The 26,311-nt window shown below is 52.3% G+C and overlaps 1 protein-coding gene and 1 long non-coding RNA gene across 6 annotated transcripts in view; both read right to left on the bottom strand.

The window, feature by feature from the left end:
* Positions 1–26,311, bottom strand: part of NTN1 (netrin 1) — a 241,409-nt gene that overhangs the window by 169,887 nt on the left and 45,211 nt on the right. For 3 of the 5 annotated variants that reach the window (XM_084982995.1, NM_001044548.1, XM_021066258.2), the window contains 1 exon segment: positions 17,774–18,855. In XM_084982995.1, the coding sequence (XP_084839121.1) occupies positions 17,774–18,791 (1,018 nt within the window). In that variant the 5' untranslated portion in view covers positions 18,792–18,855. 5 annotated transcript variants of the gene reach the window in all.
* On the bottom strand, positions 1,631–7,241 carry LOC146398398 (uncharacterized). The gene is made up of 3 exons (XR_014821869.1): positions 6,819–7,241; positions 3,590–5,303; positions 1,631–3,108 (listed from the first exon to the last, which is right to left on the bottom strand). It is a non-coding gene; the product is annotated as an uncharacterized LOC146398398 (long non-coding RNA).

The raw sequence follows: 26,311 nt of genomic DNA, 5'->3' as shown, positions 1-26,311 counted from the left end.
CAGTGGCTTAAGGATCTGGTGTTGCCATGAGCTATGGTGTAGTTTATAGACAGGGCTTGGATCTGGCATTGGTGTGGCTGTAGCATAGGCTGGCAGCTGTAGCTCTGACTGGACCCCTAGCCTGAAAACTTGCATATGCCACAGGTACAGCAAAAGGGAACAAACTTTTTAGTAAACCAAGAATAGAGGTCATTCTCTTGAACACAATAGAGAATATCTACCGGAAATTAGTAACAAGCAAGATACTTAATGATAAGACCCTAGAAACATTCTCACTCGAGTCAGAATCAACACAAGGGTGTATCTTCCCATTATTATATACCATTACTTTGAAGATCTACCCAATGCAGTAGGACAAGAAAAATAAAACTTCAAGCATTAGAAAAGAAGAGCTAAAATATTTACCATTTTTGGATTATAACTGAATACGAAAAAAATTTGAGAGAAGAAAAATTAACTGAAACACTATGAAAATTAATTTTAAAAGAGTTCAGTCAAGTTTCAGTTGCAAAACACATACATAAAAATCAACAATTTTAGGAGTTCTCGTTGGGGCTCAGGAGGTTAAGAACCCAACACAGAGTCCACAAGGATGCGGGCTGGACCCCTGGCCTTGCTCAGTGGGTTAAGAATTTGGTGTTGCCACAAAGCTGAGGTGTAGGTTGCAGACGCGGCTCGGCTCTGGTGTGGCTGTGGCTGTGGTGTCATATTCTGCAGCTGCAGCCCCAATTCGACCCCTAGCCCAGGAAATTCCATATGCTGCAGGTGCAGTGGTAAAAAGAAAAAAAAAAAAAATCAACAATTTTCTACATGTCAACCAGGTCCAGTTGGAAAATAAAACGAGAAGGAAAAAAACATCTCCCAATAGTAATCAACATTATAAATACATAGAAATAAATTTTCTGTAAAAAGTGTAAGTCTAATATAAAGAAATGTACATAGGCTACAGAAAGGCATAAAAGAAGATATGAATAAATGGAAACTTTCAAGGCTTCTGGATCGTAGGGCTGAAGACACTAAAGGTATCTACCAGGCACCCACTGGAAGAGCCAGAATTAACAAGAAGACACAGCAAACGCTGGGGAGGAACTGGCCCTGGAGAAACGGCAAGGCTCCTTCACTGCTGCGATGACCGTAAAACGGTACAACCGTGTGGGAAGGCAGTTCGGAAGTTTCTTGAAAAGCTAAACATATACCTACCATACAACACAGGCATTCCATTCCTCGATATTTACCCAAGAGAGATGAAAGCATATGTCCATGCAAAAGTGGATGCAAGAATGTTCACAGCTGCTTTGTCTGTAACAGCCAAAAACGGGCAACAACCCACGTGTCTATTAAAAGCTGGATGGGTGGGTTACAGCATATCCATCCAGTGGAATACCCCCTACTGATAACAAGGAACCGAATATTGATGCACATAAAAACATCCTGGATAAGTCTCAACAATCACAAAAGCTGAAGAAAACCAGACCAAAAAGAATATATACCACACGTGTCCACGTATATAAAACCCTAGAAAAGGCAAATGAATAGAAAATCAAAGAAGAAGCACAAGGCTGGAAAAGGCAGGACGTCCAGAAGGAATTACCCAAGAGCATTAGGAAATACTTGAGGCTGATGAATATGCTTTTTTTTTTTTTTTTGACCACACCCAGAAGGTCCAGGGGCCAGGCAGGGATGGAACCCATGCCACAGCAGTGACAACACTGGATCCTTAACCACGAGGTCACCAGGGAACACCATGATGGATACAGCTTCGTAAGTAGATACACATGTCAAACTTTCCAAATTAGATTATTTAAATAAAAGCACTTTCTTGAATTTTAATTAATACCTCGATAAAACTGTTTTAAAATTTTATCTGGAAGAACCAAATAGAGCCAATTTAAGATTTTATTCAGGCTCACATCCGACCCTTGTCATATCTTAAAAATTATAAAAGGATATTTATAATGAAACCATTAAGTACAACAGTTGTGTTAATTAGAGTTGAATTTTTTAAATGTCAAGTTAAATATCATCGACTTCATTTTAACTACAGTACCATCATATTACCAATGACCTTGGCATTAAACCTTGAGAAAATTATCTGAAGCCTATGCATGTACACGTATGCACACAAGAATAGCAATGAGAATAGCCGCAAAGAATCAATGAGGAGTTGAAAGGAACCCAACTAGGAACCATGAGGTTTGAGCCCTGGCCTCGCTCAGTGGGTTAAGGATCCAGCATCGCCGTGAGCTGTGGTGTAGGTCACAGACATGGCTCGGATCTGGAGTGGCTGTGGCTGTGGCGTAGGCAGCTGTAGTTGCCGATTAGACCCCCTAGCCTGGGAACCTCCATGTGCCGAGGGAGCAGCCCTAGAAAAGGCAAAAAGACAAAAAAAGACAAAAAGAATATGTAATGCACAGCAGATCTCACAAGCAATAAAAGGGAACTCCCAGGTGCTGGAGGAAATAAGAGTGTGAAAGCCAAAGTATTAAGAAACCCTGAGACCACAAAGACCACGGGGTGTGTGAGTGAGGAGGGAAGAGAGGGAGGAAAGAGGGGAGACGGACTGGAGACGGCCTCAGGGCTGCGGGTTTTAGCACCTGCACACGCACATGAGATGAGACCCTGGGTCTCACAAGGCCAGGAGTTAGAATGAGCACGTACCATATGCCAGACTCCCTGTGAACAAAACAGACAAGGATTCCTGCCTTTACGAAAATGTACACGCATTAGAATGGAGTAAGTGGCAGGATGAGAAGATGGTCAAGAAGTAAATTAAATAGTGTGTCGGAAGGAAGGTGCCAAGTGTTATGGGGGGAAAGGAGAAAGTGGAGCAGAAGCAAAGTGTGAGTATATATGCCTATTGGAAAGAGACAGACGCAGATGAGGGGCTGTTTCAAGATGCTATCAAATATGGAGTTCCCGCAGTGGCTCAGTGGTTAACGAACCTGACTGGCATCCATGAGGTTGCAGGTTCGATCCCTGGCCTCGATCAGTGGGTTAAGGATCCAGCGTTGCCATGAGCTGTGGGGTGGGCTGCAGACACAGCTCAGATCCCGAGTCACTGTGGCTGTGGTGTAGGACGGCAGCTGTAGCTCCAATTCGACCCCTAGCCTGGGAACCTCCATATGCTGTGGGTGCAGCCCTAAAAAGACAAAATTAAAAAAAAAGAAAAAAAAGATGCTATCAAATAGGACAGTCAGGGCAGGCTGCAATGAGAACTGACAGCTGTTCAAAGGCGTGAAGGAGCGAGGAGGCCAGCCATTCACATATCTGGACAGAGGGAACTACTACCAGGAAGCACAGACTGGGAGGTTGGGGGACAAGGATAAAGACAGGGAGACCCAACAGGATCAGTAATCCAGGAGGCCAAATCCTGCACTATCTACAAGGAACTGGAGTTCCCTTCGTGGCTCAGCCATTAACGAACTTGACTGGGATCCATGAGAATGTGGGTTTGATCCCTGGCCTCACTCCGTGAGTTAAGGATCCAGCATTGCTGTGAGCTGTGGCGTAGGTTGCAGACGAAGCTTGGATCGGGCGTGGCTGTGGCTGTGGTGTAGGCCAGAGGTTACAACTCCGATTCAATCCCTACCCTGGGAACCTCCATATGCTGTGGGTGTGGCCCTAAAAAAAAAAGAGAGAGAGAGACTACTTACAAGGAACTATTGCAGAGCAGAAGAAGCCAGGTATGGAAAAGAACTTGGAGTCTGATTTCATGGACATTAAGTTCACGCACGAGCAAAAGGCAGGCTATGGTGTTAGAAGCCAGGACAGTGGCCGCACAGTGGGGTGCGATGTGAAAGGCACAGGAGGCCTTCCCGAAAGAGCTGAGAGCGGAGCTAGTGCCACAGGTGAGTTGACTGTGTGACCTTTCATCCAGCTGAACACGCAGGACTGAAGAGAGAAGACTGAGCGGCTGACACAGCAGAGGGCAAAGAAGGTGCGATGCCCCAGGCGGTGGGTGCCAGACAGCGAAACGCCCCTCCAATCAGAGCCCCCACGGAAATGAGGGGCTGGGAAATAACGCGGTTCACGCAGCAGAGCAGCCTCTGGTGGCGATGGGAAGGGAGGGGTGGCGCGGGGGCGAGGAGCCGAGTCCTCAGCAAAAGGAGGGGGTCACACACCCACAGCGCTCGCGGTGGTCTCGCCACCCAACCCGCAACTTCGAAGACGAGAAAGCCGAGGCCCACAGAGGAAAGGGACTCGCCCAAAGTCACCTTTGCCCCCAGTCTTAACCCTCTGCCTCGACGGGGTCCGAACAGATGGAAGCCGACAGGCGGCCGGGCGCAGCGGTGGAGAGCGAGGCTCCAGAGCCACAGCGCCTGCTCCCGAGTCTGCTCCTCCCCTGCGGGCAGGGGGCGCTCTGGGCAAGGCATGTGCCTCCCGCGTGGCTCGGGTCCATTCCCCCATCACGTGGTGTATAAATGGAAACGTCGCCAACCTGCTTTCTGCAAAATACAGAACCACCACGATGTACTAGAGCTGAGTGGACACCTACCCTAGAAGCCTCGATTCCACTTCTAGACACAACCCCACAGAAATGTATTCGAACGTGCATCGAAAGTCAGGGACAAGCAGGGCCACGGCCGCATTATTGTTAATACCTAACATCTGGAAACAACCCGAATATCCACCATAAAGGGAACAGATGTTGTCAAAGCAATGAGAACAAATGAAACTGCTACTACCCGCAGAGAAATACCGCAAGTGCACTACTGAGCAGAAGCAGCCAGACTCTGATTCCGTTTACATGAAGTTCAAAAACAGTCTAAACCAATGCGTGGGGGGAAGGGGCATGGTGCCTGGAGACAGCTTCTGGGGTGCTGGTTATGCCAGGGTATCTCCACTGTGACAAGTCTTTGAGCTGGGCACCGAGCATTGGTAAGCTGTCCTGTATGTATGTTACACTGCAATAAAGAAACTGACAAGCATCAGCACAGCCCACCTCATCAGGGTGTTACGAGGATTAAATAAGGTCATTTTTGTAAAGTGCTTAGGCAGTAGTGAGGGTGACTGAAATGTGTGCTGATAAAAACCCCCACGTCTTTAATTTTTCCAAAGAGTAAATGCAGCTGGTCCACAGGCACATGAACAGATGCTCAGAATCACTAGGCATCAGGAAAATCCAAGTCAAAACCACAATGAGACAGCATCTTCACCTGTCAGAATGGCCATCATCAAACAAGAACACAAATAGGAGTTCCCGTTGTGGCACAACGGAAACAAATTCGACGAGGATCCATGAGGTTGCAGGTTTGAGATCGCTGGCCTCACTCAGTGGGTTAAGGATCTGGTGTTGCTGCGAGCTGTGGCGTGGGTTGCAGACATGGCTCGGATCTGGCATTGGCTGTGGCTGTGGCTGTAAGGCCAGCAGCAGTAGCTCTGATTCAACCCTTAGCCTGGGAACCTCCATTCGCCAAGAGTGTGGCCCTAAAAAGCAAAAAAAAAAAAAAAAAACCCCACAAATAGCGGCACTGGTGGTATAGTGGTGAGCACAGATGTTTTCCAAAAAGAACACAAACAACAGATGCTGGCGAGGATGCAGAGAAAAGGGAACCCTCAACACAGCGTTGGTGGGAATGTAAATTGGTGCTGCCACTGAGGAAAGCAGCATGGAGGTTTCTCAAAAAAAACTAAAAACAGAACTACCATATGACCCAGCAATTCCACATCTGGGTATGTATCTGAAAAAAAAAAACAAACAAAAAAAAACCACTAATTTGAAAAGACATAATATACCATTAACATACTAATTTTTTACAATATATTATTTACGATATACTGATTTTGGAAAGATAGCAGCATTATTTACAGTGGCCAAGATATGGAGACAACCATCAACAGCTGAAGAGATAAAGAAGACACGGTTTGTGTCTACAATTACCCAGCCATAGAAAAGAATGAGGAGTTCCCGTCGTGGCGCAGTGGTTAACGAATCCGACTAGGAACCATGAGGTTGCGGGTTCGGTCCCTGCCCTTGCTCAGTGGGTTAAGGATCCGGCGTTGCCGTGAGCTGTGGTGTAGGTTGCAGACTCGGCTCGGATCCCGCGTTGCTGTGGCTCTGGCGTAGGCCGGTGGCTACAGCTCCGATTCAACCCCTGGCCTGGGAACCTCCATATGCCGCGGGAGCGGCCCAAAGAAATAGCAAAAAAAAAAAAAAAAAAAAAAAAGAATGAAATGATGCCATTTGCAGCAACACGGATGGACGCTGAGATGATCTCACGAAGTAACCCAAAGACAAATGCTATATGATATCACTTATATGCAGCATCCAAAAAACATAACCGACGAGTGAACGTAACAACAACCACAAAGCAGATTCGTGGATACAGGCTAACAGTCACCTGTGGGGAGAGAAAAGGGGCGAGGGGCAATATAGAAGCAAGGGATTAAGAGGCACGAATTATTAAGTATAAAATAAGCCTCAAGGGGAAGTTTCTTGGTAGCCTAGTAGTTAAGGACTCAGCATTGTCACTGCTGTGGCTCGGGTTCTATAACTAGCCCAGGGAATTTATGCATGCTGACGGCACAGCCCAAAATAAAATAAAACAGGTTACAAAAATAGATTGTACAACATAGAGAATATAGTCAATATTTTATAACTATGAAGGGAGGATAATCTTTACAAATTGCGACTCCCTATGCTGCATACCTGTAACATCTAATCAGTACAGCAACTCTGCCTCTTTTTTTTTTGCTTTTTTGGCAGCATATGGAGGTTCCCAGGCTAGGGGTCAAATCGGAGCTGTAGCCACTGGCCTACACCACAGCCACAGCAACTTGAGATCCAAGCCACATCTGCAACCTACACCACAGCTCACGGCAATGGCAACGCCAGATCCTTCACCCACTGAGCAAGGCCAGGGATCAAACTTGTGCCCTCATGTATGCTAGTCAGATTCGTTTCCACTGATAGGAACTCCCGTAAAAAAATTCTTAAAGGAAAAGGGAAAATAAGCTTCCAATGGAGGAGCAGCCCACTGCCTCGGGGTCTCCTTTGTATGCCCCTGGTCTGAGCCCCCTCCTTGGCACAATGCAAGGGCCCCTCTCACACCCCACCCTACCCCATACGCCAAGGTGGTCTTGAGTGGAGGCCCCTGGACATCAAGGCCTTGAAGGCACAGAGTAGTAAGGCACTTAAGTAATAAGTCCAAGGTCACACCGTGGACTGGGTGGAGTCAGGACTTGAACCCAGGCAGTCTGAAGCTGCAGATGGGTTCTCTCAACCATAACCCCTAGCACACACATTTGGGTGTTTCAGACTTTTTTTCTTTCTTTCTTTTTTTTTTTTTTTGCCAAGCCCACAGAATGCAGAAATTCCCAGGGATAGAACCTGTGCTATTGCAATGACAACACTGAGTCCTTAACCACTAGGCCACCAGGGAACTCCTCAGCCATTATTAAATAGAACGCTGTGCTCTCGGAACTTGACTTTGTGTGTGTGTGTGTGTGTGTGTGTGTGTGTGTGTGTGTGTGTGTGTGTGTGTGTGTGTGTCTTTTTAGGGCCACCCCCACAGCATATGGAAGTTCCCAGGCTAGAGGTCGAATCAGAGCTGCAGCTGCCAGCCTACACGACAGCCACAGCAATATCAGGTCCAAGCCTTGACTATGACCTACACCACAGCTCACGGCAACACCAGATTCTTAACCCACTGAGTGAGGCCAGGGATCCAACCTGCATCCTCATGGATACTAGCCAGGTTCTTAACCCGCTGAGCCACAATGGGAACTCCTCTGATCTTGACCTGAGAACTAAATCATTTCTACACAGCAGGAAAATCAGAACCTGCTTTTCACTTAAACGTGGGTCTTCTGCAGACATCTTGGATTAAAACCAGCACACAGTTCCCTCCCTTGGTCCCAACAACACACCAGGGTGAGAAAGACAGGGGATGCCCAGCCCGATTCCCTAGGATGGCTGTGCCAGCATGATGGCACATCTCCCCGCGAATATGCTTGAGGCCCCATCAGTTTCTGTGGATCCGAGGCAGAAGCAATTTCCTCCCTCATGGCAGCTGGGAAGGCCGAGTGCTTTCTCACGGCGAGTTCTCCCAGGTCTGAGCCGAGGAGTGAGACAGGGCTGGCTCTGGGAATAAAGAGCTGGCAGAGATGGACCTGCCCACCTCTGAGGTCTGGCTGCGGGGAGAGGAAACGCGTTGGCCGCAGGACTCAGAGCAGGGGGCCCGCTGTCCAACAGCCCTGCCCTGGGGCGCCCGACCCAAAGGTACTTTCATGGTTCCAAGGCCAAATTCTGTATCTGTAAACAGAATGTGTTTCCTTTTTCATGCTGAGGTTGGAGCTGTGATTGCCTGGCACCTTCTGCGTCGGCCCAAAGGGAAGCAGAGTGCGCACCTGTGCCGAATCCCGTCTCCCGGTGCCACATCCACGTGGTCTGGGGGCCGGGGCCTGACTTCTGGGGTGGGAAGAGCCCCAGGCCCTGAGCCAGGCGGGGGTGTCCTTTCCGCCCCAGCTGGGGGCAGTTCTAGAGCTTTCCCCGTCCAGGGGACCCTGCACGGGGACTTCAGCGCGGACTCTCCTGCAGAGTCCCCTCTTTTCAGGGGCCCACGGTCTCTCATACTGATGGGCTGGACGAAAACAAGCACTAAGAGCAGAGGCCAGAGGAAAACGTGAAGGGGACCACGCTGCAGTCCCTCCCCGGCACCGGAGCCAAACCCGAAACCTGCTTCTTCTCAAGACCCTCAGCACCTCCCCTGCCCCGAGCACGGAGCAAAGTCCACCTGAGTTTATGCTCAGAACAGGTGTTCACCGCCCACGTGCAGGCCCTCCCCGATGAGAGTGTACCCCACCTGCAGGGGGCGTCACTTCACGCTGCTTTAAGTTCCCAGACCAGGTAGCGCCACCTAACCACTGACAGCTCCGGAAACGTCCCTTATAAGGGCTTCTTCGTCTGCAGGCTGGGGAAGCAGGGGGAGGTCTTTGGGGACCAGAAGTGTCACAGAGTTTTCATCCCCTAGACTGGTTCTGAGTAATGGCATCATATTGAGACATTCTCAGTGTGGCCCAGTGGATTAAGAAACCTGACATAGTATCCGTAAGGATGTGGGTTAAATCTCTACCCTCGCTCAATGGGTTAAGGATCCGGCTTTGCCACAATGTGGCTCAGATCCAGCATTGCTGTGGCTCTGGTGTAGGCCGGCAGCTGCAGCTCTGATTCCACCCCTAGCCTGGAAATTCCCATATGCCGCAGGTGCAGCCATAAAAAGAAAAAAATTTTTTTAAAAAAGAAAAGGAATCTAATACCTTAAGACCAGTTCTGGAGTTAGGAGAAAAGAGTGCTGTGATGGATTAGTCATGTCTGCCCTGGTTTCAGAATTGGAGGTTGGTGGCACGTTTGATAAATACTCACTACAGCCATTCCAAGAAGGAACAGATGAAATCAGAAGCCCTGACAACCGTATTCAGGCAGCAGGAAGCATTCGTCCCTTTGGGATGATCCATCAAACACGCACCACACAGACACCAGGGAAACTAAAGGAGATTTACATCATTTCCTTGTTATCTAAGACTCATTCCTGTGGTCCTACAGGTTGTCTAACTTAGATGTGGAGCCTCTGGAATGTATGGAAAACTGGACACGACAACCAATAATCTCTCTTATCCGTAGGCAGAAAAGACGTGGGGAAAATCTAGCAATAGCACCAGTCGGGAGGGGCCATGAATGAGCCCTCAACTAAACCTGGACCTTGCCTAGACGAGTCCTGACGCCTCCACAGAGACAGACCTCTAGTGCCTCCTTCCAGGCTGAGTTGGGAGGATTCACTGGCTCTTAGCCGATGCGGTGAACGTTCTGTTCCTCTTTGTGCTATTTTCGGCCTTTTACGGTTCTCAGCCAACAAACTTACTTGGATTTCTGAAACACCTCCTCCCCTTTAAATAACCCGGAAGCCCCCCGTACAGAAGCATCTTTCTCTGGATCTTCTTTCTGTGCATAAAGGCACTGCGGCCTGATTCCAGCTTAGCTCCAGCTCATACACTGACCCCAACAGCAGAAAGCTCCAGGAATGACCCCCACAGGGCACACTCCACGCCTCGGCAGTACCCCTCAACCACGGGTGCACCTGTCCCCCTCGAGGACATCTTCCCTCGGTCTCTGAGGGCCAGCAGATGCAGGCGCCACCGATGCTCCTTTGCATCCATCCCAAAGGAGGCTTGGGGTGGGCGCTTAAGTGTTTGGGAGAAAAAAGGCTCGGATGAGAGGCATTTCACTTCTGGCCCATCCCACGCCCACAGCCCCTTTCCGTCAGAGGGCAGATGTGGCACAAAATAATATAGTCAGAGATGAACACACCTGGCCAGGGCCTCCCAGGAGCTGGGGACGGGAAGGAAAGCAGTATCGCTACAGGTAAAAAATGACAGCTGGAACGGGTCTCTGCTTTCTGACAGGGGCAGGGCAGCGGGGGGTGGGGGGGACCACAAAAGTTACATAAATTTTACAACATCCCAAAGGCAAATTAAAAGCTAACTTCATGTAGAAGTCCCGGGTGGTGCAGCAGATTGAGGATCCGGCGCTGCCGCAGTTATGGAGCAAGTCACCACCGGGGCGCCGGTTCGAGCCCTGGCCCAGGAACTTCCACATGCCACGCGGGCAGTTGAAAAAAGTCAATAACTAAATCAAGTTTAAAATCTAACCCCAAGTTTATAAGAGGGCTACATTTTTGGAATAAGAGTACAGAGTACAAAAAGGCAGAGTTCCCATCGTGGCTCAGGAGAAATGAATCTGACTAGCATCCACGAGGTGCTGGTTCGATCCCTGGCCTCGATCAGCGGGTTAAGGACCCGGCGCTGCCGTGAGCTGTGGTGTAGGTCACAGATGCGGCTTGGATCTGGCATTGCTGTGGTGTGGGCCGGCGGCTACAGCTCCGATTGGACCCCTAGCCTGGGAACCTCCACGTGCCGCGGAAGCAGCCTCTTTAAAAAAAAAAAAAAAAAAAAGTACAGAAAGGCGACACTGAACTCCCCGTGTTGTGTTATCTGAATCAAATCTCAAGCCAGCAGAAGGCCAGCAGGGTGTCTGAGGACCGTCCCAGGCAGCTGGCTTATTGCAGGCGCTGTTCAGAACCATCCCTGGAGGCTGGTTACAACAGGACGTGGCTTCTATGTGATCAGCCTCCGATACAAGCGTCGCTGATGGCCCCTGCTCCCTGTGTGTGTAACAGCGTCCCTGGAGAAGCCAAGACATGCCCTGTCCACACTCAGTTTTGTTTGTGTAACAGCTGCCCTTTGGTGGCAGGGACGTGGGGTTGCGAAAGGCTTCCGCTCCTGGTGGCGAGCTGATCCACAGAAACAACGCACATGTAAAGCGCCCAGGACAATGCCTGACACTTAGTAGGGGTTTGCGGTCTGTCTTCAGGATGCAACCCGACACCCCCACACACACTCCCCCTGCCCCCCGGACCAGCATCCTAAACTCCCTGGCCACCCAAACCAATGCCACACCTTCCGAGGCTGCAGAGACCACAAGGGCTGCTGCGTGTCTTTCCAGACAACAGGCAAAATGCTCTGGGCCACTCTGCAAGTATTAGGCTTAAATCCTGAGCATTTCAAAAGCCCTCTGAGACCTGCAGTCTCCCCCTAATGAAAGGCAATACAGAAACCCAAGGTATGATTATCACTTCCGAAAGGAAGAAGAAAAAAAAATTCTGGCTCACAAACACCCGTCCCAGTGCATCGACAGATAAGACCGTTTCATAATCCAGTTCCCCGGAGAGCCATTTATTTTGGTGAGGCCAGCGTGCATAGTAGACGCTGTAGAAGCCATCGAGATAACACGAATAACAACCCAACGGACTTTTGAAGTGTAAACATAAAAGTCTATTAAGAATACAATGTTGGTTTAATCCCAAGACAAAAAATTTACTTAATGAAAAGCACAACTCATCTCGAGAAGGAAATATCGATACCAGCTGTGAGCAGAAAATGAGGGGATTCCTTCCAGGGAACATGTGAATTTCAACCCACTGCCTTTCCAATATTTACTCTGGACATAAAGTCTCAAATACTTTTCCGAGGATCTCATTTTTCTCCAGGAGGAGGAGGTCAGGGAGGAGTCTGGGCAGGGCCAAAGGAGAGACTGGCAAAGCCAGGAAAGGCACAGGCGCACCCCCACCCCACCCCACCCCACCCCCGAAGTCTTCCCATGACGCAGCTCTGTCTCGCCGCTCTGGGTAGAGCGGGGAGCAGCCTCCCGGCCCACCACGTGCTAATGAGGGACCCCAGCAGAGACCCCTCACTCCAGCTGCCACGGGGCCAACAGAGGTAAAGGACAGCAGGGCACCGCTGATGCGCACGCCCTGCCCCTCCCAGCCCCGCATCACGCCAGTGACCAGGATGTGGCTCTCGACTCGCCTCTCTAACGAGACTTCTCCACCCCTCCCCAGACTTTTTTCAGCATGTTCTGGAGAAGCAAGGGGAGGCTGCGTATTAAGAAGAAAGGAGGCCTTATTAAAAAATGATTTTATGGAGTTCCCATTGTGGCTCAGTCAGTTAAGAACCTGACTGTTATCCATCCCTGGCATCGCTCAGTGGGTTAAGGATCCCGCGTTGCCATGAGCCGAGGTGTAGCTCACAGACGCGGCTCGGATCCTGCGTGGCTGTGGCTGTGGGGTAGGCCGGCAGCTGCAGCGCCGATTGGACCCCTGGCCTGGGAAGGTCCACGTGTCACAGGCGCAGCCCTTAAAAAAAAAAAAAAAAAAAAAAAATTCTGATTACAAACTCTGTCCCGCCACCTGTGAGAGATCACAGGCCCTGAAATCAAGCAAAGCCTTGGCCATCAGCAACACCTGTGCACGCCGAGACCCCACACAAAGGTGCAGGTCCACCCTCTTCACCCGCGTTCCTGAAAACTCCCAGCTCCCACCAGGCCTGATGGCTAAAATCAAGGACAACTTCTTACATACGATTTCATATTTAAGTACGTAGGAATATCATAAATGTGACACGCGACTCAATGTCACGTAACAGAACACAATGAGGGAACCGCGGTCAACGCTAGCAAGAGCTAACAGGCTGTTCCAAATTTTCTCCTCTACGGCAGACCTCGTTTTAAGGCACCCTGCTGGACTGAGCTTCATAGATACTGCTTTTTCTACAAATTAAAGGTTTGTGACAACCCTGCCTTGATCGGGTCTGTTGGCACCATTGTACCAACAGCATGTGCTCGTGTCACTCTTCTGTGTCATTTGGGTGCTTCTTTGCAGTATTTCAAGCTTTTCCGTTATTACGACACGGGTTATGGTGATCTGTCAACAGTGGCTCTTTTTTTTGGCCAAAGCGTGCACCAGTTTGGTGTGGGATCTAAGTTTCCAGACCAGGGGCTGAACCCAGGCTGCAGAGATAAAATGTCATCAGTGATTTCTGATGTTACTTCTGTGCCTGGCGGAAGGCTGAGACGACGGTTAGCATTTTTTAGCAATGAAGTGTTTTTTAATTAAGGTGCGTACATTGTTTTTTCAGACACAATGCTACCGCACACCTCACAGACTACAGTACAGTGTAAACAACTTTTATGGGCACTGGGAAACGGACTTGCTTCATTGCAACACATGCCACGGTCTGGACCTGAACCCACGACCTCTCTGAGGTTGGCCTGCACGTGGATATGTAACCACCACTCACTCCTCCATCCAGCCCTTCTGTGGGAAGGCAGCACCAGGGATGCAGTAAAACAAAACAAAAGTCAGACTGGAGCCCTCACTCCATCACCTACGAGCTTCATGGCTTTGCGTAAACCGTTTGGTATCTCTAGGCTATGGTTTCCTCATCCGCAAAGTAAGCACACTAATAGGGCCTGTTATCAGCACAGTCCCAATGATTCAATGACCAAAGTCAGGCGCATGTTAATGCAAAAACACCAAGCCCTCAAGGGTTAATTATAATAATGACAATAATTATAAGAATGACTATGACTACAAAAACCTTCGCTTACCTACAGCTATGTACCAGATCCTGAACTAAGCAGCATCCTTTTAGCCTTCTGATTTTGCAAGTCTTTAGCAGGGCATTCGATTTCTCAGGCCGACACCTCCCCTGTCACCTCCCTTTCCTGCTGGTGGGCCCAAGCACCCGAGCCATTTACAGCCCCCTCCCAAGGCCATGTTTAAACAATTACGAGCATTATGCTGCAGGCACCCGTGACCACAGGAGGCCAGCCCAGCTCCGTGCTCATCTTGCAGAGATGTCTTTTGTTGCGGGTTTTGGGTTTCAGGTGGGCAATGCAAAGCCATAGAGTGAGTGGCAAAACGAGTTTTCCTAAGCTCGCCTTGTCACAAACCAGGCAGGGGTTCAGGCTGACATCCCCGCCGTAAGATTAAACAGCATGCTTCGTCAGGCACTAAATACTAACACAGCTCCGACGTCAGGGGGACACGGATGAGAACTGATGCCAATAATTTATGAAACACAATATGGTCTTCAGATGCTCTTTTTAAAAAAAAAAAAAAAAAGGAAAGGCGGGGAGGGCCTAGCAAGCCAGGTGGTTTAAAACTGTTCATGCCTTTCTCTTGAATGCACACCCCCCCCCCCCACTGGGCATGGATGCTTCTTTACACAATGAATATAAATGCACATGTGTGTGAGAGCATGTGAATATCGCTGATACATATGGGCGGAAGAAAGTATTTCGGTATTCCACGGAGAGCTGTCGAAGCTGTAACGTTATACGGAGCCTTGTCTTTCGTATTGTTTTTTTCCTTTCTTTCTTTCTTTCTTTCTTTCCGGAAGAAGTCCCAAATTGCGTTGAAAATAAAATCGGGCCTTAACAATAGTTCACATTTATTCCACAGAGAATGTAACCTTGAAGCAACACTGAAAAGAAAGCAGGGCGAAAGAAAACCTATAGGGTTTAGGCATTTCTTCCTGATCTGAAAGCACCTTGGCCCTACACAAGACTGTTTAGGCAAGCGATAACACTGATTTTTTTTTTTTTTTAAGTTTTTTGGATGGGGGGGTGGAGGGGGTGGGAGGGAGTTAACCTAGGGAAGGAAGCCACTTTCGTCTATTACAAATCGTCTCATTATTTTAGCATGGCAAAGACAAAAGAGCAGTGACAGTGCTTCATTTTTCTGTATCAAGGCTCATGTTCAGAAGACCAAAAAACTACACTTCTTTCCTCTGCCTTAGTTATAAATAATCTGGGTAGCTTGACTTGATATGGCAACCGTGTGAAATTCACAAGATGGGATTATGTTGGGGGAAAAAATCTGAGCCTCTGATAGTACAAAAGTTAGGGTTTGAAGGATTTATTAATGCTTTTTCCTAGCCCAGTGCCCTAGAGTGTCTCAGAACACCTGTCAAATACTAATTCAGTCGCATATCTCCACCTCAGGGCCTTTTCATAAAAAGCTCCACCTTTAACTGTAAATTACTTCTACACTGTCGTTGCTGTGGCTTTCTCTTTTGCGGAATGATGGAAAAATCACTAAGACTTCAATTAAGACTTTATGGGAACTTCAACCTGACATTCCCGGGGCTACATCTACAAGGTATCAGAACAGCTATTCAAAAAGGAAACTATAAATAACTTTAACATCAGTTGAATTGGCTTGGCTTTTATGAGATGACTGAGTAATTGGCAAGATTTAAAGATACTTTAACTACTGAGAATTAAAATAACTTCAGTAAAACCCAGAAAATATTGTTCGCCGATTATTTGTCATGCAGATTACGTACTTATTAGGCCTAATTAAACTTTTTGAACAAAAAAGGCTTACTAATTACATTAGTTAATATGTTGATTGCTCCGTTTGGCTTTAAAAAAAAAAAAAAAAAGCAGTCAATCCAATTTGAGCACAGAGTTAGTGCTTTGGTCAAAAGACAAAATCCTCGACTCTAGAGATTATTTCAAGTGCACGGCCATTGTCACAGCAGTTGCGGGTTACGTCTCCATATTCAAAGCGACAGGAAAGATGAGGGTGCGGGGTATCCTCACAACACCAGCACTGCGAAGACAAACCTTCCGCCGGTAAAACGTTACCCTCCTACCCAGTGTGTCTGCCTCAAAGCTTTCGCTGGGGCTCTGCCAATCAGACCCTGCTGGTGACAATGAGAAGTTATCTTTCATATGCACATACAAACTAAAACTGATAGCAAAACCCTGGGAGGCCTTTTAAATGTCAAGAAAGGGTTTTTATGCACAAAGGGAAGAAAAGAAAAGAGGAAAGGGGAGAAAGAAAGAGAAGAGATGGGAAAAACCAACATTTCTGAAGGAACTGAGCAGATCAAAGGCACTGTATTCTCAAAGACCACTAAGGCCGGCTACCACCACCATCCCGCCCACCGAATGAATCCTAAAACGTCTCTTCAAACTGGTTCCATCCCTTAAAGGAGGGGGAAGAACAATTGGGTCTGCAGGAGCGGGACACGGGGAGTGCAGCACGGAGGCCCCGGCAGGCAGTGGAGACGGAGCCCTCTGCAGACCAGGCCGCCCGCCTGGGCCTCAGGGCCGCCCGCCCGGCCTGTCCCAAACATGTTTTCCATTCCAAGAGTCTGCATCCACAGTCATGAGGCACAAAGTATTCGACAACAACATGACACAATTAATCAGAACCAGACCTCAAAACGTGTGTTTGTGGGGAGCAGCAAACTTTGCAATGCGCCTCCGAGGGTGAAGCAACTGAGGAGCCGCAGGCGGGCTGCGTGGGGCTGGGGGAGGGGCAGGAACCAGCCACACTTCACAAAAGATGAACACCCCGACGGCCCACGGGCCAACGAAATAATCCTCGCAAGTAAAATCTGCCATGTGGAAAGTTACATCTCATACTGGAAAAGCAGAATGCACTCTGGGTACCTCCCCCCCCTTTTTCTTTTTTTCCTCCTGGGGAGAAACTGATGTCTCAGAGTCTACCGCAGCAACACTGCAGAATTCGGAAAGAGAATGGATCCCTCTCTTAAGCCTCATTTCTTACCCACGGTGCCGGTTTTGTCAGGTTTCTCTTTCAAGAACTGAAACCCCATTGAATCGAAAATCTGGGCCCTTGGGTTAATTCGGAACTGTTTAATTTCACCAAACCCTGATGTGAGCAAAAAAAAAAAAAAAAAAAAAGAAAGAAAAAAATCTGCTAGACTTTTTTGGACAAGGATTGAATTAGTTTAAAATAAGTAGTGAAGTTTCTTTTGTAATCTATAAATAGCAATTAATTGAAATCGCATCATTCTTTTGCTAACACAAACAGGCCATCCAAAAGAAAAATATATTTTTTCAAACCGTAAAAGACAAATGGAGGACGCAGGAGTGACATTTGTCAGGTAGGGAAGGATTTGCCACATCCCAAGGGATTTGTGGCCGTAGAGCTGCAACTGCCTGGGAACCGGGCCGGGGTCCCCAACTGCGCGCCCAGCTGGAGCCCTCGGAGAGGGGGTGGGGCGGAGATGGATCTCCGGGTCCCGCCAAACCGAGCGGAAGGTAATTTAAGTATTTGCCTTTGGAGCTGGGGTTGGTGGGGGGGGGGGGCGATTGGCAAATTTTCTGCAAAGCCCTCTCCCCGCAGCATTTCCCCTGCTTCGAATTGGCTTTGCACAGCGCACTGGATGCAACCCCGAGCGTCCACCGCCAGCGTCAGGCGCGAGAGTGGACCGGCTCTCTGCCCTGCCGGGTCCAGGACTTGCTGGAACGCGCCTCCCACCATTCCCATCACACCACGCAGAGGGTGATCCTCTAGGGTGGCCGCCGCCGGAGCTCCGGGAACCTACCGTCGCGAGGCCCGGGATCAGCCGCCCAGGTCCCCGCCCGCCTCCCGCGTCCCCGCGGCGCCCCACTCACCCACGCATTCGTTGGCCTCGCGGGCGGTGGCGCGCTGCCAGGGCCGGTCGTAGTGGAAGGGCTTGCAGCGGTCGCACTCCGGGCCGGCGGTGTTGTGCCTGCAGTCGCACACCAGGCTGTCGTCGCGGTCGCGCACGCAGCGCGCCGCGTGGCCGTTGCACTTGCAGCGGCCGCCCACCTGCAGGTCCGACACGGCGTAGAAGTACGAGTCGCGCGCCAGCTCCGAGTCGTCCTCGTTCTCGTCGCCGAACGTGTGCAGGCGGCTGAAGGCCACGCGGATGTCGGTGGCCGTGACCCAGTCCTGCAGCACGGGCGAGTTGTCGAAGTCGTGCGCCGAGGGCCGCCCGTCCAGCGTGCTGAAGGCGATGAGGCCACCCGAGAGCGGACGCATATCGGTGTGCGAGTCGGTGCACACGGCCTCCTGCTCGTTCTGCTTGGTGATGGGCGCGCGGTGCGGCCGGTTGTACATCTTGCGGCACTGCGTGGAGTAGAACTGGAAGGGAACCCACGTGCGCCCGTAGTCCATAGACTTGTAGATGGCCATGGACTCGGGCCGTGGCGAGCAGAACTGCAGGCTCACGTAGGTCACCTCGAACTTCTTGCCGAGCGACAGTGTGAGTGTGACGTTGTGCGGGAACTGCAGGTAGTTCTCGGACTGCCAGCACGTCAGGTTGTGCGGGTTGTTGAGATCGGTGAGGAAAGCGGGTGGGTGCGCCTTCTTGGGGTCCGACGCGTTGCAGAGGTGGCAGGAGCGCAGCCGCTCCTCGCCGCGCTCGCTCACCACGCAGTAGCGCGCCGGGGGCCGGCCGCAGGTGCTAGACACGCGCACGTCCTTGCCGAAGGCCGCGTTGACAAAGTCGGGGATGCAGCGGCGCGGGTGGCCGTTCTCGTCCGAGCAGGGGTCGGGCTGCGCCGCCTGGCCGGCGAACATGCTGAGTCCCGGCCCTCCGCGCACCGCGCCCACCAGGCACGACACCGCCGCCAGCGCCGCCAGCGCCTCCCACACTGCGCGCATCATGCTGCGTCCAGCCTGCCCCGGCCCCGCCGCGCCGAGGAGTCGGTCCGCCCGCCGCAGAAGGCGCCTGCGGAGAGAGGGGAGCCGCGCTCAGCCAGCCCGCCCCGCGCCCTCCACCCTCCAGCCGGGCGGTGAGCGGGGGCGCCGGCGAATGCCCGGCTTCCCCGGCACCAAGTCCGCGGCCGAACGCCCGCCTCGCCCCCCCGGGTCCCGGGGGCAGACGAATCCCGGGGCCCCCAAGTCCGCACCGCCCGCGCCTCTACTTCCCGGCCCGCGGCGAGCCGGGGCCGCGGGAGTTCTCTTAGCTTCCCCGCTGCCGCCGCCGCCGCCGCCTCCACGCCGCCGAGGGTCATGCCCGCGCCTGTCTGCCCGTCCGCGGCTGGCCCAACAGCACCCCAAATCTCGGGCACGGGAGAGCTCGCGGGCCCCCGAGCCCGCACAGCCCGCACCCCCTCTTCCCGCAGCCTGGGGTCCGGCTCAGCTGCCCCAGATCGCACCACCGGCGGCGAGTCCGCGTTCGGGACTTTACCTCTGGAGAGGGCAAAAGAGAAAGAAAAGTTTGCCCGGCTCGGCCGGGGAGCCCGCGCGCCGGGCGGCCGAGAGCCTCTCGCTGGCTGCTAGCAGGCGCGTCCTGCCTCAGCGCGGGCTTGCCAGCTCCATGCCCCGCGCGGCCGCCGCTGCCCCAGCCCCGGCCCGGCCCGGCCGCCGCCGCCGCCGCCGCCGCCGCCTCTCCCGCCTGAGTGACGACGCGGCCGCCCGGCTCCCGCCGCTCCTGCCGCGGTGCGAGTGCCGCCCAGCCCGCGCCCGGGGCGCACACACACACACTCCCGCTGGCTGGCGCGCACTCACACACGCACGCACGCCCCCGAAGGCTCCGCCGCCGCCGCCGCCGCCGCTCGCGCTGGGAGTGGGGGGCGGAGGGGAGCGCGGGGGCGGGGGGCGGGGCCGCCGGGCGGGGCGCCGGCCAATAACGTCGGCGAGCAGCCGCCTGCTCGCGAGCAAAGTTTTCACCCCGGGAAAGAAGAAAGTTAAAGGGAAGCGGCGGCCCGGGGCGCGGAGAGCGCGAGAGCCGCGAGAGGGTGGGAACCGGGGCGCCCGAGGAGGAGAAGCGGAGACAAAGGGAAAGCGCGGAGAGCGCCCGGGGAAACCCCGGAGAGGGGGCTGGGCCCGGCGCACACCCCGCCGGGGGAGGAGGGGCCGGCCGCGGACGCTCCCGGACGCTCCCCGGCTCCCCAGCCCCGCGCGGCCCCGAGAGCCCCGCAGGTTTCCGCCGGCCCCGCGCCCCGAGGAGCGCGCGGGCGGGGGGAAGGGGCGACGTTCGCCCTCCCGGTCCCAGGCAAACACATCTGTGTTTGTTTTCTTGGCTGCGCCGAGGTCGGGCCTTCGTTTCACCCAGCCTGATGGCCCGGGCGGCACCGCGTACAGGGCCGTGCCCCGTGGGCAGACAGCCGGGCATCGTGAGGAAGAAGAGGAGGAAGGAACCTCTGCAGGCTCACCCCTTCTGCCCGAGGCCCCTGGAGGGGGGAGGGTCTGGGGAGTAGGACCTGTTCCCCAACTCCCTGCCACCTCCGGTTGTCATCAGGCGGCCCCTTTCCTGCCCGGGAGCCGTGGTGGGCTGGAGACTGAAGCGGGAGAAAGCCGGACAGCACCTGGGCCCCGGCCAAAGCTCCCCCCAGAAGGCTCTGCCAGGCCGCGGGCTGGGGGCAGCCTAGCCCTCTGGAGAGGCAGAGGCAGCCCTGTATGTACTTAAGGGCTCAGTCTTTAAGGGTGCTCTAGCCCATACCATCTCGTAGGCGCTCTCAGCAGCTTTATAAAGTAGTTATTAGACCCCATTTTGCAGATGAGGAAACTGAGGCCTGAGGAAGTGAAGAAGCTTGCCCAAGATCTGCAAGGCAGTCAACATCCCATCTGGGAAGAGAGACTGGCTTCTCCTCACATCTGGCAAAGGGACAATCTCACTCGATTCTAGTCTCCCCCGGGGCGGCCGCAGGGCCCCCCGACTTCTCCTCGCCTCCTTCTCTGCCACCCTAACAAAAGGACTGAGGACAGTGACAGCATCCTTTGACCATCTTGCAGCCACAGCCAGAGCACTTTGGGGAAAGAATAGGCTGGGCTGAGTTTGGGACTGAATTGCTGTTGCTGCTTTTAGATGAGTGAGCTAGTAACAGGCCTGGCTTGAAAGCCCAGGGTCCTGGTTCTGGCCCAACAGCTGACTAGCTGTGTTATCTGCATCGAGTGCCTCATTTTGTCTCATTGGTATTTTCATAAACTCTGCGAATCTAAGAAGGGGTCTCAGGGCTAGTCTGGTCCAGCTCAGTCTCTTTGGAGGACTGCCTTCGCCAGCCTCCCTGAGGGACGGCCACCCAAGCCAGCTCTTTCCGCAGCCCAAGGACATAAATCCACTCCATTGCAGGGCAGCCTGGACTCAGCCGCTCCCCTGAGGGCTAACATTTTCACTTTGCCTTCTTGTGCCATGTACCACTTTCTGTTGTTTATGTATGCCTCGCCCTGTGGCAGAGGGGATTTCAGGTGACTTACAGGGTACTTAAAACAAGGCAAAATAACATAAATTAGAAAGTGAGGTGGAAGGAGATAAACATTTGTTTCTTTTTTCTTTTTTCCCTTTTTGTCTGTTTAGGGCTGCACCCTTCGGCACAGGGAAGTTCCCAGGCCAGGGGTCTGCTTGGAGCCGCAGCTGCCGGCCTCCACCACAGCCACAGCAACACTGTATCCCAAGCCTTGTCTGTGACCTACACCACAGCTCATGGCAACGCCAGACCCGTAACCCACTGAGCAAGGCAAGGGATCGAACCCTCATTCTCACGGATACTATCTCGGGTTCTTAACCCCGCTGAGCCGTGATGGGAACTCCAGACATTTCCTTTTTTTTTTTTTTTTTTATGTTTAACCATGTGGACTCTGCAGTCCCAGGGGGTACGGAAAGGCAACAGCAGTTAGGAGCACCTGCCTTGGAACCGGAGTGTGACCTTGGCAAGTTTTACATCTTTCCTGGCCTCGGTTTCCTCATCTGTAAAAGGAAGACAGGCATCTTTATCTCATAGGATTGTGGGCATCAAATGCGTTCACGCATGTAAACATACATATCGTTCTTGGCTCGTCGACACGAGCCTACTTCCGTGCCAGGTCTCCGTGAACGGACGTAAGGCCAGGCACGCAGGAAGTGGATGCAGAAGGTTAGTTGTTGGTATTAAAATCGCTCGTAGAATTTCAAAATGATTTAAAGAACATTTAATGACATGGTAGGATGTTCGTGACATATTACGAAATGAAAAAAGCAAGTTACAAAACACTGTGTCCCCCCCAAAAAAAAACACCAGGCACAGTATTCACTCCTTTTTGGTTTTTTAATATGCACAGAAAGACAACGTGATCGGTGGCTGTCTCTGGATAGTGAGGTGACAGGTGGGTTTTGTTGATTTTTGTTTGTTCTTGATTGTGCATAGCAAAATAAGAAGGGCTACGAGAAGAAAGAAAAACCAAGAGGGGAGACAAAGTAGAGACGCAGGAAGAAAGGTAGCATGCGCCCTGGGGATGTCCTTTTCACCGGCTGGGGGTGGGCCACCGATGCGGCCCTAAGCTTTCCTGCTGCCAAAGTGAAAAGGAGACCTTGTCAGTTGCACGAGTCCCAGTGTCCACGAGATAAAAACAGACCTATTACTCAAGAGCATTCGCACGATTCTGGCTACTAAAATAAGACAGGAATTTCTCCTGGGAGGCCTGATAAGGAGAAAAGAGGATGAAGTCACGAGCCAACATCTTCAGCATCCCGAAACCTCACGGAGACGGGATGTCCTCAACGTTCGCTGATGGCATGGCACCAAAACACAAGTCAGGAAGACGCTCTTCCAAGGATTCGTCTGAAAGAGGCACCTCGGGGTACCCCGCTCACCGCCCACCCTACTTGGTCTACTTGGGGGCATCTGCAAGACCAGCTCGCCCAGCACTCTCCAGCCTTCCTCCTGCTGTGTCGTTTCTGTCCCAGAGCTTGTGATGGATGTTGCGTGGCAGCAAGTTTGAAATCATATTCCCTGGGGTGCCCCTCGCCAGCTGAGCTTCGGCCAGCGGTCTTCAGGAAGGACGTGTGTCGCGGGGGAGGGCATTTTCCATTTTTATTGTGATCCCTCAGGTCCGAGTTTATCTTCTGTAGTATTCCTGGTGGACAGGCCTGTCACCTTGCAGCCCAGAGGCCCACAGCACTGTAAGAAAACCCGTCTCCCTGTCACGTGCACAGTTGGTTCAATTCCACTTCCGCAGAGCAGCCTAGAACAAGGCTTGACCTCTTCGAATTTTTGAAATCAGCCTTCTGTCATCCCTCAGGTGTATCTGTTCTAGGCAAAATGTTACCAGTTGTGTGTGTGTGTGTGTGTGTGTTGGCCGCGCCCACAGCATGCAGAAGTTCCCACACCAGGGATCGGACCTGCACCCCAGCAATGACAATGCCGGACCCTTAACCCACTGAGCCATCAGGGAACTCCCATGTTCCCACTTCTTTTCGTGAGTTCTCACGGGACCCTTTTTTCTGACCAATCTGCAGCCTCCCCCATGCCCTCTAATTTGTCAGTGTCCCTAGAGCTTACTGACTTTCGAGGGGGACAAATGAAAAAAACAGATGTCCAAGTGTTGTGAGAGCTTCTCAAAGGGGGGGTTATAAATACACACCCGAAAAGGCGTGTCAGGCTCTGAGCGGCAGGAGTCACAGCACCAACTGGTGTCAAAACACAACACTGAGGCTCTTGGGTGAGAAAGAACATTGCCAGGTGTTTTGGCAAGGCATGCAGCCTTGGGGGTGAGGGGGGCCCTGTTCCTGGCACCCCGCCTTACCTGTGAAGCCCAAGGATCACTCTAGGAAGATGGGAGTGTGGCAGTTTCAAGAAAACTTAGCATTACCAGAGCAGTAGGAAGAAAAGCAGGGGACTCAGGTGTCCTAGAACCCGAGGGGCAAGTTTCAAGGGGGGTGGGGCCGAGAGCGGTGTCACCTGCCTCCAAGGTCAAGATAAGATCTGGAAGAGGCCTTTGGATTACACTACAAGGAAGTCGCGGGTGACCTTGACTGGCAGTGGCAGAGGAGTGGTGGGGACAGAAGCCAGACGGCCGTAGACTGAATGGGAGGTGAGAAAGGGGAGACAAGCAGTGTAGACAACTTTCAAGAAGTGAGAAAACAAGTGGCAGGAAAGAGAGATAGGGTGCTCGGAAGGTGACAAAGGACCGAGGGCAGGTCGGGATTTTTTATTGTTGTTTATAAGATAAGGCTGTTTGAACTGCCTACATCTTGATAGGAAGGAGCAGAAGGAGGAGGCGAAGACAGATAAAGCCAGCCATGTACAATGGGTCATCAGGTGGTCTGAAAGCCACTCCGGTTCCAGTTCAATAGGAAGTGACACCACCGCTGAGAGCAGGGGGCTGGTTTGGAAAGGCAGGACATCTCAACTGGGTCCTTACAGGGAAGAAGATAACGCCTGCGGGGCAGAAGTCAACCTCCTGTGGAGGTTGGTCACCTTTGTCTATGAGAAAGAATGCCAGCCGGCAAAGTCGTGCCCCCTGGCAGTGCTCAGCGGCCCCATGTAGACCTTGGGAAAGCAGAACCATTGGATTAAGCCAGAGGTGAAGGTGTTTTTCCGGAGGTGGGACAGAGGGGCAAGGGAGAGAGGGTAGCTGAGGCCATGAACCACAGAGACAAGGCTCGAGGGGGAAGGACGTGAAGACAGGCCAGTGGCGGGAGAGGAAGCGGAGGCCAGGGGTCCAGAGCCCAGCTGTTCCAGACAGCAGCCAGGAACCACGTGTTGCTCATTCAGCTGCAGCTTGAATGAGCTAAAAGTACAGGGGAAAGCTCAGGGGAGTTCCCCGGTGGCCTAGTGGTGAAGGATCCAGCGTTATCACTGCTGTGGCTCTGGCTCCTGCTGTGACACAAGTCTAGTCCCTGGCCCAGGAACTTCTGCATGCCACGGGTGTGGCCAGATAAATGAAAGAATGCAGAAAGAACTTGCATCATGGCAAGAAAGAACATTCCCAAGTCACAGAAAGTTCTATCGGACAGAGCTGGTCTAGAGTTCAGGAGGATAGACGAGGAGGCGAGACAGGAATGACGGAGGGGACCCTAGTCTGAATGTGGACGTCGGCCGGGGGGATCCAGAGGTGGACAGCATGGGGTGGTGACAGGGCCCATCAAGGCCAAGGGGCAGGGGGTCTCTGCTGGGAGGAGCAGAGGAGAAGCAGCGCTAAGGAGGCCGACCAGAAGGGCTGTCCACCTGGGTATGAAAGATCCCCGGGACCAGCATCAGGGCTCGCGGGCCCCAGTGCTGGTGTCTTCAAAAAAGGGGAAGAGTGGAGTTCCCGTCGTGGCGCAGTGGTTAACGAATCCGACTGGAAACCATGAGGTTGCAGGTTTGATCCCTGGCCTTACTCAGTGGGTTGAGGATGCGGCGTTGCCGTGAGCTGTGGTGTAGGTTGCAGACGCGGCTCAGATCTGGTGTTGCGGTGGCTCTGGCGTAGGCCGGTGGCTATAGCTCCGATTCGACCCCTAGCCTGGGAACCTCCATATGCCACAGGATCGGCCCTAGAAAAGGCAAAAAGACCAAATAAAAGGGGGGGGGGAGAGTGACTTCCGTGGGGAGGGGATGGCAGGGGGGTGGGGGAAGGAGGCATCGCCACGGTTTTCAAAACGGAAAAACAGCGGGGGTTGAGGAGGACAACAGCTCCCCCTACCTGGGCGTTGGGTGTGTGTGGTGTGGGAGAAGGACAGCCCCGCAAACAGTGTGGGTGCGGGTCCAGGCTTGAGGGGGCGCAACCAGTGAACAGGCGAACTGGGTGAGGATGCAGGGTTGGGAATGTCCCATGACGAGGGGCACAGCAGGTGGCAGAGGCTCATGGTTGGCAAGGAAGCAGCGCAGGAAAAGAGTCAGGGCTTCGGAGCAATGAGATGACCTGAGGGACCTTCACCTTGGGCATGACTGAGGGTTTTCCTTTTGAAATCAAACACTTATTTACACAGTGCTTACGGAGTGCCAAGCCCTCTACAAAACCCCTTAGCAGTCATGAACTCAAAGTCCTTATGAGAACCTTATGAGAAAGTTACACCACTAGCTCCATTTTCCAGAGGAGGACACTGAGGCTCAGGAAAGTCAAGCTGCTGCAGCTCAGATCGCTGACAAACAGAGGGGTGGGGCTGTGAACTAAAGTGACCCGGTTCCAGTGTTTGGAGCTCTTAGGCTGCCAGGCTTGGGGGATGTCAGCTGACACACCTCTAGGAGAGGGGATCCAGGTTACCAGCAGCATGAGCTGGATTGTGCTTCTGAGCAGGTCTGGTGCAGTTAGGAGAACACGCTTGAAAAAAAAAATTTTTTTTATGGCCTCACCCACCGCATATATAAGTTCCCAGGCCAGGGATTGAATCCGAGCTGCAGCCTTATGCTGCAGCTGCTGCATTGCCAGATCCTTTAACCCCCTGTGCCAGGCTGAGGATCGAACCTGCATCCTGGGGCTGCAGAGGCACAGCGCACCCCACT

Source organism: Sus scrofa, chromosome 12, assembly GCF_054392235.1.
Source record: "Sus scrofa isolate SSC_HxYL_T2T_F1_AM1 chromosome 12, Sscrofa_HxYL_maternal_Yorkshire_Landrace_v2.0, whole genome shotgun sequence".
NCBI classification, from domain to species: Eukaryota; Metazoa; Chordata; class Mammalia; order Artiodactyla; family Suidae; genus Sus; species Sus scrofa.
Note: the sequence above shows the minus strand (reverse complement) of the source record. Positions and strands in the feature narration are given on the sequence as shown.